This window comes from Protomyctophum bolini, assembly GCF_963924005.1.
Source record: "Protomyctophum bolini genome assembly, chromosome: 3".
Taxonomy (NCBI): domain Eukaryota; kingdom Metazoa; phylum Chordata; class Actinopteri; order Myctophiformes; family Myctophidae; genus Protomyctophum; species Protomyctophum bolini.
The window spans coordinates 20,372,931-20,385,349 of record NC_137864.1 but is presented as its reverse complement, the minus strand read 5'-3'; the positions used below and the strand labels follow the sequence as shown (position 1 = coordinate 20,385,349).

Sequence of the window (12,419 nt, the reverse complement as noted above, 5' to 3'; positions counted from 1 at the left end):
CACTGTGCTTCTCTGCGGAGCAATTTATTAATTATATCACCTCCCCGTGGAGGGGCTGTGATTTTTTCTATTCCCCAGAATTTGAGGGAAGCTGGTGACCCATGGTTGGCCTCTTTGTAGTGTCTGGCCATGGCATAATCAAGATTTTGGGTTCGAATGGCGGTTTTATGTTCTCCAATCCTTAATTTGAGTTGTCTTTTTGTTTGGCCTATGTAGGCTAGTCCACAAGGACATTTAAGCATATAAATAACATGTGTTGAGTTGCAATTAATGAAAGATGATATTTTAAATTTTTTACTTGTGCGTGGATGGGTAAAAAATTTGGAGTTAAAAGAATTGGAGCATTGTGCGCAGTTACCGCATTTATAAAATCCTTGGGGGGGGTTTGAGAGCCATGTCGAGGGGGGGGGGGCACCTTTCTTTGCTTTCAGACGCTCCAGAAGCCTCAGAGACCGTCTAGTCCACTCGGACATGAATGCCCCCCCCCCCTCGACATGGCTCTCAAACCCCCCCCAAGGATTTTATAAATGCGGTAACTGCGCACAATGCTCCAATTCTTTTAACTCCAAATTTTTTACCCATCCACGCACAAGTAAAAAATTTAAAATATCATCTTTCATTAATTGCAACTCAACACATGTTATTTATATGCTTAAATGTCCTTGTGGACTAGCCTACATAGGCCAAACAAAAAGACAACTCAAATTAAGGATTGGAGAACATAAAACCGCCATTCGAACCCAAAATCTTGATTATGCCATGGCCAGACACTACAAAGAGGCCAACCATGGGTCACCAGCTTCCCTCAAATTCTGGGGAATAGAAAAAATCACAGCCCCTCCACGGGGAGGTGATATAATTAATAAATTGCTCCGCAGAGAAGCACAGTGGATACACGCATTAGACACTTTAGAACCCAATGGCCTAAATGAAGAACTGAGCCTTTCATGCTTTTTATAATCCCCCCTTTTTAGACGGTCCCTGCAATCTTCTGTTTTTTGCCCTGAGAGTGTTGTATTGTCCTTTGTACCTCTGTTTTATTTTTTCTATTTATTTGGCCACAAGGCCCTTAAATATGTATGTGCACTGTTGTTCCTTAATACTGTTTTTTAATTCTGATGGCTTTTTTATGGTTAAATCACTGTTTTACTTTATTTATTTTACTGTTTAGCAGCGTTTTTTCCATAGCCACCCTTACATTATCTAGACTGCTGGTAGTAACGGGCTATTACATGTCATATGGTTTCCTGTCATTGGCTCATTGATAGCCCATCCTGTATATAAGACATGCTCAAATGCTACCACCCATGACTCTGATGAAGACCGCAAGGTCGAAACGTTAGTCGTTTTGTATACTCAGCACCTTAATAAAAGGCTCCAAATGTCCGTGTTGCTCCAGTCTCCTCTCCTTTTGCATACCTGAAGGTACATTTGACCGTGTCTGCACGCGTGTGTGCGTGTGTGTGTGTGTGTGTGCGTGTGTGTACGTGTGTGTGTGTGTGTGTGTGTGTGTGTGTGTGTGTGTGTGTGTGTGTGTGTGTGTGTGTGCTGTCAGCAGGCCGGCAGGTGAGCAGTATGAATAATTAACAGGGCCGCAGTGAGGCGGGGGTGCAGGTTGGGTGTTTTATTACAGAGTCTTCACTCACCGCGAGCATACAACATCAGAGAACCCTATCCAACAGGCACAGGCCAAGTTCCTGACTGTGTGTGTGTGTGTGTGTGTGTGTGTGTGCGTGCGTGCAAGTGTGTGTGTGTGTGTGTGTGTGTGTGTGTGTGCGTGTGCGTGCGTGCGTGCGTGCGTGCGTGCGTGCGAGTGTGTGTGTGTGTGCATGAGTGCGTGCGTGCGCGTGCGTGCGTACGTTAGCCACTTTAGATTATTCCACCATTTGATACCTGCCAAGCTTCTCAGCAGCTCAGTAACAATTACACTCAGATAAGCTTTATGCATCCCCTACCAAACGCAGCCTAGGTAACAGCTAGCTAGATCTGTCTTTTATATTATTCATGTCCAATATTAAAATAATCTACAAAAATTAACACAACCACCATGATCCTAAGATTTCCTTAGCATGCCATGAGACATACATAGGGCATAGGCTAGTATTAAAAAACGCCTTTCTGTACTCACAAAAAAACAAACAAATGGCACACAACATTTCTCCCTGGAAATAAAAACGTCTGGGTTTCCGATGCTACACAAAATAAGAACAAACAAGAAACACAGAATAGAAATTAAATTGACACTACTATATCTGTACAGTATGTGGATTGAATGATGGAAGCATCTTTCAGTCACTGCAGAGTGAGATGAAGCACTACAGGCCGTGAGGAATTTAATCTCATTATTTTTGTTTGTTTTTTCCAGTGGGTGCTTAACACTTTCTCTGTACTGTTTAAGTGCACAGTGCATGCTGATGGTGCCACTTTTACTGAAGCCACCAGATCAGCTAGGCCACTATATAGAACCCCACCTCGCCTCCAGGAATACCAGGAAGGAACAGACAAGAGTGCTGTTATTATAAATAATACACCCAACAACAACAACAATATAATCACTTTTTATGTATTGTTCAACTTTTGTTCAATGTAGTTTTTCAATGTGACTATTATGTATCGATGCAAAGTGAAAAAATGTTCTCAATCAACTATTTGGCGAAACACATACTTTCCACTGTTCAATGACGTAACTGTATTGCAATTCATGTGAATCGCATTCAATTCCACAAACACAAGTGAATGAGCAGGTCCTCCAAAAGGACCGTACGTCTCAAACTCGGTTTAATATATAGGCTTCAGAGGGTCTAAATTATGGGATTCTCTGACTTTACATCTATGGGAGTTGTCTTATCACCAATTCAAGAAGGTTCTAAAATCACTTTTTCCTAAAATTATTTCCCATTATGGTCTGCCAAATTAACCTGGTGTCCATTCAATATGTTCCCTAGAGGTTTACCGTTTTGTGACTTTTACTGTTACTATTGTGATTTGTTCTGCTGTTTTCTTCTGTTATATTGTCCATTTTGTTTATTTCTCTAGCCTATATATCATGTCTAATGTTGTATTATCTGTCTGCATATACAATGTTGATGTAATTTTTTTTATCCTATTAATGTACAAATATTCCTGGAGAATGCCAGTTCTCAAGCCCCTGAAGGACATTCTCCTTCACGTGTTTTATTGACAGTGTATAACTTTTAAATATTCTTGTGCAAGTGAAAATAAAACAATACCTCAACACATGACAAATATACGGTAAAACAAATGTCCAATGCAAATATGCAAACAAAATATGTAATGTTTATTTAGCATTAGTAGTTTTGTTTGTTTTACATTATTGTATTTACAACATGGACACACATGACGGGACAATTGAGGAGATTTTTTTTTACTTTTTAAATAAAAGTATATGAAAAAAGGAGCACTTCTGCAAGAAAGACAGAAAGGCGACAAAGAGACAGTCATGGAGAGAGAGTGAAGACAACAGAATAGAGAGGAGAGGACATTACAGGGACAATGCACAAGTCAGCATTTTGTCTTTTTATACTGCATTTTCCCCTCTCTCTTTTCTGTAAAGTGTCTGAGTATCGAGAAAAGCGCTTCTTAAATACAATGACTAATTATAACGTCTATAATTTAGAAGAAGGCCTTTTGGGTTGATGCTCAAACACACATACATGATGAGAGGAGATATATGAGACAACCGCAATACATAAAGAAGATGAGGCTAGTCTACCATGATAACTACACTAATGTTAATACTGAAATCATACAAAAAACAAAGTTCGTTTTACTTTTTTCCTTTGTCGCCGTTCCCTGGTCATAGCTTGTGTGTCGCCTGTAGCCCGTTACCATAAAGAAGTGTTGAAGTTGTTTGGTGATAATGACGAAGAAGATGGAAATTATGTTGATGATGATGATGATTAAGATTCAAGTATATAGTCTCAGTTCATGGCAGGGCTAGGATCGGAAGACTCACAGTTAGCTCACAGAGAAAAAGCAAAGATTTTGTCGATCTTTTCGTCGTGTTTCATAAAAGAAGCTTCAACGTTTCATCGTTAAATTTGTGGGTTGGTTGGTTTTTGAAGTTCGCCTCTCTAATGCTGATTGGTTAAAACAAATAATTTACTTTGTTTACTTTACATTTGTGTTTCTCTCTCGTGTGGATTTTTTAGTAACAGTGCAACATTTTCTTTGCTCGGACATCTGCAATTTGCAGCTGCCAATTTCAAGCGTAATCATTATGACAAAGAACAATGGAAGATAACATCCGCAAAAAAATAATTTGAAATATTTTTGTTTTGTAAAATCAATTCTGGACATAGAAACAGTCCGACAGGCTGATTCACATAATGTATCATTGACCATAATTCACACGGTGTTGTGAGAAAACCCCAGTGTGAATTCTCATGGAGTTAGTGGAGTTGAGGAAAGGTGGAGGAAAGCTGAGAAAACTAATAAAGGCAACCTCAGTCTTGCTGAAATAACCTCCGTCTGAACATAAGGTGAAACTTGCCATTGCATGACTCCTTGGAATGCTTTTTAATAATTATTAGCACACACTCATGATAACGACAACCTGGCAGGGCCAAAGCATTGTCGATATACCCTGGTATTCCGGCCTAAATCTGCTCAATGATTTAAGCACACGCAAGACAGTCCTCACACATGCACACCAGTAATCACGCTTTCAGTATACGGAAATATTTCCTTTAAAAAAGGGTGATAATTATGCAGAAACTGCACCAGTCACATTCAAAATTAAGTATACACTATAGGCCTGCTTAGTGTGTATAGCGTAAAGAAAACCGTTACGGTTTGTTGCTTCCTTGACAAGTTTAATACCCAGTGGCTGAGAAGCCAAAAGGGTTTCTAAATGAAGGTACGTACTGTACATTATATTATGACCGGTGTGCTCCTCATCTTCGACTGTCATTAATGGACAACTATTCATCTCAAATACGAACGAGAACATGAATCATACTGGGAGGGAGGGATGCAGTGGGAAGCAAGAGATGTGGCAAAAGAAATCTTTCAATCGATACTCATATGAGGGATAAATATATAAGGGAGGCACGGCCAATATGGGGGGGATTCACAAGGCATCTGCTTGAATATCAACACCGTCACCCTTTTCACACTGCCAACCGCTAAACCCCAACTGAGCTGGTCCCACATCGACCTCAGCACGCTGTTAAAAGTAGGAAGGAAGTTCCCCGATTGACCGTAGTGTAGGCAATGTTTGGAAATCTGAAATGGAAGAGGTTTTGACGTAGAAAATAATTAGAGGTTGACCGATACCGATATCTTTAGAGAACAGGAAGGCCGACGAGCCGATATTGGCCAATATCATTGGCAATACATAGCTGATAAGCTACATATTTACCGATTTATAGAGACGGAATAAAGTCAGTCTTTACAACACTACTTGAGTGTCACTACTTGAGTGTTCTGATCTAGATCGGACAACCGGTATCCCTGGTCTACACAGTGAGCATTTTGGAGGAAAACATGTAATGGTTGGAGCAGAACAGGTTTGAAACCACTCCTACCACTGAAAAGCTTTTACTCAAGTTAAAAACAGAAACAAAACAATTTTAAACAAATCTTGGACACATCTTTATCGACATCTTCTTCATCAACAAATTAGGCGGTGTCGGAAGCAGCAGATTATTGATTCTACAGGCAGCGAATAGTGATAGACGTACAGTATACTATATTATATATAATATTATTACCGGTAGATGAAATGGATGAATCTGTCCTAGACTCCTATTGAAGCCTTGGTTTTCTTTTCAAGCGATTCTGATATGGTATGAAATGTACAGGTATGTATCAGTCAACTGGATGTATATTGGATCTACCTCGGTACGTTATATTTGTGCATTTATTACGTACATTATGGACAGAACAACATAATTTGTTTAAAAAAAGAAGGGAGTGTGCGTGTATAATAATTAAATCACAATAACCGAGATAAATGAAATAATAAATTAAGAATAAGCCATGCTAAATTGTCCATCATTAAAATACCTTTTGTACAGTAATAAATAGACTTGTCCTCTATTTACAGTTTAGTATAGGCACTTGGGTGACACAGTGCCGTTGCTTGCCATCAAAAGCATCAGCTTCTAAATGAAAACATTCTTTAACATTATGTGCTTATTTTGTTCAAGGAAAACGGATTGGCATTCAGAGAGAGAGAGAGAGAGAGAGAGAGAGAGAGAGAGAGAGAGAGAGAGAGAGAAGAAGCACATGTGAAATCAATGTTCTCTAATGCGTTTTTCCTGCTTGCATTTTTTTTAGTTTTTTTTTTAGTTTTTTTCTTTTTCTTTGTATTTTTAAATGGTTTGCTGTCCTTGTTGTTGTAACTGCTTCTGTTAGATGTTGCATTTCATTAAAACTCCCCTCGGCACACACACATACACACACTTGCAAATACACACACACAGGTTCTGACCGACTGAGCACCCAATCCCGTTAAAAAAGCCTAATTCATTCTTTTGTTGCACGACGACGCCTTGTTTTTTGCGGCAACGTTACGCCGGGTCACAAATAACTGCTTTTCCAAGCGATGAAACGCAAAGCCGCAGTCAGTGCAACAACGCATGAATTAGGCTTAATTTTCTGACATCCATGATGCATTGCGTTTCCTCTGGGTTTGCTGTTGCTATAGCAGTTGCCTGTAGACGTAACCTAGGATCAGATCTCCTTCTGTCGTTGACGAGTTTCATCCTTTTATCAAAAAAACACTAAACTGAACCTAGATCAGAGTCTAAAAGGACAACGTCCTCCTCCTTCTCCCTCCCCCGGCCATTTTTTTCTTCTTTCTTTTTTTACACTTAATTCGTTTTCTTCTCTTTTACCAGGGAGCCGTTGCGGTTGTGCTTCCCATTGGCCAGGCTGCTGCTGCTGCTGTTGTCACTATGGCAGTGTCCATTGGCCATGCTATCGTCATCCCTAGAGGCCGCGGCGGCAGTGACCACCTCGCCCCCCGCCGCCACCGCTCTCCTCTGGCCCCCCCCGGGGGCGACCTTCGACCTCAACAACAACCGTCCTATCCGGTGGAGGGTGAAGAGCGTCAGGGCCATGGCGGCGGCCACGACGGCCACCACGTCCAGCAGGAAGTACTGGTATGTGGACACCTCGTAGACGGCGGAGCGCAGGTGGCCGGCTCCGTGGTGACGCAGGATGTAGCTGATCCAGTAGACGGCCCTGGTCACCGGGTGGCCTGGCTGGTCCTTGTGGATGGTGGACAGGACGTGGGCCCGCTGGCGGTACCTAGAGGAAGGAACACACCAATGAGAGCTTTAAGAAAGAGGTCAATCCACTGGTTTTCAACCTTTTTCATCATCAAGGCTCAATATTTTATTCAGCGTTTGAGCCACGGAGCAGCTGTCTGATGAGATTTAGCCTTGCAGGCCCCAGAACTAGACTAGTAGACTTCTTGTAAATTAAGTAAGGCAGACGTTTAACAATAATGTAATTCTTGAGAGCATAAAATGAAACCAAATGGACCCGTACGGTTCCATTTGGTTTAATGTTATGCTCTCAAGAGTTAAGGGTTACCAACTCTCCATCATTTAGCTGGGGACCACCTGGAACCCCCTCAAGGACCACAGGTGGTCCCCGGGGCCAAGGATGCCCCAAAAGGTAGATTGTGATCTACAGGTAAATCACAAAGGCTGTACAGTTATAGACCACATGACATGGCCCTAAAAATAATATAATTATAATTAAAAAACATCTGCCACTTCAATTATAAGGTGACTTCATTGATTGACATCAAATAGTCAGTTCAAACCCACAATGCAATTCTGTTTTCAAGAGTGTTGCACACAAAAGTCAGTAGCATTACAAAGCTATACAAAACAGTAATTCCATTTCTCCCCTCTATTTTACATTCCGAGAGTGTTTTTTTCATATATGTAATGCCAGCTCTTATATGTAATTCCAATGCCCCTTCAGGTCAAAATTTTATCTATTTTCAGGATACATTTCTTTTTGGTGGGTAGATCTTGTTGAGCCGGTCATTTTGAAAGTAGCTCTCAAGTAAAAAAGTAGTAGTAGTAGTGTGTGTGTGTGTGTGTGTGTGTGTGTGTGTGTGTGTGTGTGTGTGTGTGTGTGTGTGTGTGTGTGTGTGTGTGTGGCTTGCTGTTTTTTAACATCAAAACATTACACACATCCATAGTAATTCATTTGACATAATTTATGGATTTGATGGAAACTTTAACCACTTTAACCCTGGTGTCCCTGTTTTGGGGAAACTCCAGCATGTGATGCCACAAGTCGTCACTAGATGGCAATGATATCCAAAACAGAACAAACTCGGTGCAGCACATTGTGGCTGAATCTCACACAAAGTGAAGTGTGAACCTGTACAATTCTATGCATGCGCACGCATGCACGCACGCTCGTGTGCATATAAGTGTGTGTGTGTGTGTGTGTGTGTGTGTGTGTGTGTGTGTGTGTGTGTGTGTGTGTGTGTGTGTGTGTGTGTGTGTGTGTGTGTGTGTGTGTGTGTGTGTGTGTGTAAAAAAAACAAAAAACATGCAGTAATCCTGGTCTCTAAACTGCCTCCCCCTGGCCAGCCTGATGGAGGGGAAAGGAACTGGTTGGAATAACGTGTTCCTTCCACACACTACGTCCAACCAGGGAAACTCCCCCCTGTCAGGTGTAAAGGAGCGACTTGGACACTCATGCATGAAGGAAGCATGAGTTCAAGTCCGTTGCTCTCCCCAGGTTGGCGGAGGGCCCAGGATCACATTAGATAATTGACACTAGGGGTGAAAAATGGGTTACAAAATCGTGTGATAAAAAAGTCCAACCTGCTCTCTTGGATGATGCTGGTCAAGGCGGTGTAGAGGTCTTCTTCGGTCATGGTCTTCCAGTGCAGCATGATGCCCATGCCCTTGGCGGCCACGCGGGTCATTGTGTCGTAGTGGTCTCCGAAGAGGGGCACGCCCACCACCGGCACACCGTGGTACATGGCCTCGTAGATGCTGTTCAGGCCACCGTGGCTCAGGAAGGCCCGGGTGTTGGCGTGGCCTGTATATGGGAGAACAATTATTATTACAGGGCAGTGTTGAAAAAACCATTTTTTCCACTGACGAAAACTAACTGGAAACTAAATAAAAGCTAAGATATGATGACCAAAACTAAGACTAAATATACTGACAATTTCGACGACAAATAAAAACTAGAATAAAATGTTAGGAAGGGACTAGTGGACAAGAGATCCAGTATAAGTCATTTTACACCTTTTTATTTACACTACAAGCTCACAACGTGCTGCGACGTCATTTATGACGGCATCAAGGCCCACCAAAATACATTTTAGTCGACTAAATCAACTTTCGACTGTAAATCAACTTTCGACTAAAGTCTTATGATATTTAGTCGACTAAAACTAGACTAAACACTAAAACATTCCAGGTGACTAAAATGTGATTGAAACTAAATTAAAACTATTGAAGAGACTATGACTAAAACTAAAATTTTGCTGCCAAAAACAACAATGTTACAGGGAAATGAAAAAAAAATGAATTTCCGCACTCTCTTGAGTATAGTTTCTTATGAACCTATTTATTTTTTTAATGAGCACACAGTGCTCATTAAAGTGTACCTAGGGAAACGGTCGGACGCGTTTCGGCACGTCGGCCTTCCTCAGCGTTTCAAACTAGAGTATGTCTGACAAAAGGTGAGATATATATAGGCTAGCGAAGGCGACAGATCACAGCTGGGTCCCATGAGTGAAATCAATTCACCCACAGTTCATACAATGTTTGCAATCATTTTCACATTCAATATTAAACAGTATTTTTCATATTTTACAATTTTAAGTACCATAATTCCAACTCCTAATGGTTTTTGTTAAGAATTACAGGGAAACAGATCAGAAAGGTTTTGCCTGCTATGAACCAGATAATAACAACAACGATGCCCCACAGTATATCTCCTAACTCTGTACTTAAGCATACTTCCTACTAGCCATTAACAAACCTCACATGGATATGCCGAAAAGCCAAAATCACACCCGTGTGAAGTAAGGGGCGCTCTTATCATCGTACATCATCAGGGCGTAAAATAGGCATTATGACAATTTTCTCAGACACTATGACGTAAAATTCTCCATTCATTGCCTGGAATAGGATTGAATGGGAATTTGTCCTTTGTGTAGGACAAAAATACTGATTTGCTCAGACACATATTTATATGGCGTAAATTCTCCATTCATTGTCAATGGGCTAGCGCCCCTCAAAAATCACACCCGTTTGAAGTGAAGGGCGCTCTTATCGTCATAAGTCATCATACATCATCTCATTCTCTGGCCAATGTGGAGGACAATGTGCGTCCTCACTTTTGTCTTCAATGTTTGTGTTTACACACTTTTGTCTTCAATGTTTGTGTTTACACAGACCCTTAAAGCTGGACATAGGAGTGGCTAGTGCCTCTCAAAAATGTCTTTACACCTGTTAGCTAGGCAAACAAAATCTATGTGTGTACAATTTACAATGATATATTTTATGAGCAACTTAGTGCAAGATCAGAGTAAATGGCATGACCCTTTCCTTAGTGAACAAAAATATACATAAAACAAGATCTACAAAGTAGCATGTCGAATAACAACATGTCAAGTTTGTGACCAAGTATTAACTCACATGTACCGAATCTATCAAAAATAGGCAACAAGAAGTGAATGGAAAGAATGATACGAGGAATGTTATGGGGTGAGGATTCAGGAAGAGTAAAAGAACGGTGAGTTTTCACTTTTCAGACTGTGGTGAAAACCGGGGACTGCCTCAGTGTGTGTCCTCAGTGTGTGTAGGTGTCTGTGAATCATTGACTCGTTCAATAAGTGATGTATTACATGTTCTTCTTGGTCACATGTTACATGTTCATCTACACAAAATGCCCAACGCATTTACTACTACAGCTGCTGTGAGTGTCAAATAGAACAGTTAGTTCATCAGCTCAACCCACAGCAGGTTGCTGGTGTTGTTGTTATTGTTGTTTTATTTAGAAGTAATAAATGAATTCCCCCCCAAAAAAACAATATGTCCACTTATTACACACGCCATGAAGCCTTGAATTCATGGAGATTCTTTAATTCGTTTTGTCACATTCCTAGCCCCTAATCTGATGATGTCTCCTTTGAAACTATATGGTAGGAGACTATGATCAGGTCGTCGTCGCTGGTCATCATACTATGGGATTTTGAAATGTGACAAAAACAACATGAATCCAAGGCTTCGTGGCACATGTACTTGATAGAAAATGAGTATTATTTTGGGGGTGAACTACTCCATTAACCATAGACGCCGATCCTGCACGTGCCTTTTCGCTCGGGCACCCAGGACACACGACGAGCACCCATACGGACGGGGCACCCAGGTGTTTTTTGGCTTTTTTTTGTACTTTGATTGTGCCTTGATTGTTATGTTGTTTGATATAGTGATATATATTTAGTTTGATGTACTTTGTACTTTCTACTTTGTACACCAGTAATATAAGCCGGTATGACAGTTTGCAAGACGGCCATTGTGTTTCTGTCAGGACTTACCCAACAGGTCATTCTGAGGCATCCATTCAACAAGCTTGGTGTTATTGCCCAGGTTACTAGGACGAACTCCAGAGAACCTACAACACAGAGATGGAGGGGGAGAGAGAGGGGGAGAGAGAGATAGAGGGGGGGGGAGAGAGAGAGAGAGAGAGTACAGACAGACAAAGACAGATGGAAAGACCAAGGTTAGAAATCGTTTATTTCTGAATCAATCCAACTATTTCTATAGAACAAGACATCAGATGCAGCTCCAAGCGTTGAACGCAACAAGACGTGGTCTAACAATGGCCTGGCTTCATGTGGATCAGTAACCATTTTAATCCAAGTGTATTGTGTTCTCTCCTACTGGTCCTGGCCAACAACACGGACAGCTGAAGTTTGTACACGTGGTAGTTGATGTAATATAGTTAAAGTTATGCTATTTTTCACATACATTGCTGTATATGCTCTCATGAGACATGGCCTGCATGTTCAGCTCCATAGCAAGTATCACCAACCACAATGATCATAACCCTGTCACACCCAGCTTTGCAATAATACAACATATTTTAATTCATTCATTCATTAAATAATTCTTTTTTTCCCTGTTCTTTTTTCACCTAAACGTCATCATTGATGTTCATTGCAATGCCATTGCAATGCCATTGGTCATGACATTTGCATATAAATACCCCCCACAGAGGCTGAAATTCACACAAATTAAAAATCTATAAATTAAAACAATTTTCGACCTTTGACCTTTAACCCTGATAAAAGTAAGTAAAATAACTGTAATATATGTTTTTTGTGATCATTAGAATGTCTAGAACATGTTTTATTTATTATTGTGAAAGATATCCCCCAAATGTAAAATTTTAAT

At 40.8% G+C, this 12,419-nt stretch overlaps 1 protein-coding gene across 5 annotated transcripts in view; it reads right to left on the bottom strand.

The window, feature by feature from the left end:
* Window positions 1-3,264: 3,264 nt before the first annotated feature.
* The window catches only part of ugt8 (UDP glycosyltransferase 8), a 43,968-nt gene continuing 34,813 nt past the window's right edge, over window positions 3,265-12,419 (bottom strand). For 3 of the 5 annotated variants that reach the window (XM_080755329.1, XM_080755327.1, XM_080755328.1), the window contains exons 4-6: window positions 11,561-11,637; window positions 8,826-9,045; window positions 3,265-7,278 (exon numbers count right to left, since the gene is read on the bottom strand). In XM_080755329.1, the coding sequence (XP_080611455.1) occupies window positions 6,840-7,278; window positions 8,826-9,045; window positions 11,561-11,637 (736 nt within the window). In that variant the 3' untranslated portion in view covers window positions 3,265-6,839. The remainder of the gene's footprint in view (window positions 7,279-8,825; window positions 9,046-11,560; window positions 11,638-12,419) is intronic. The other 2 variants (XR_013963405.1, XR_013963406.1) reach the window with 2 other exon arrangements.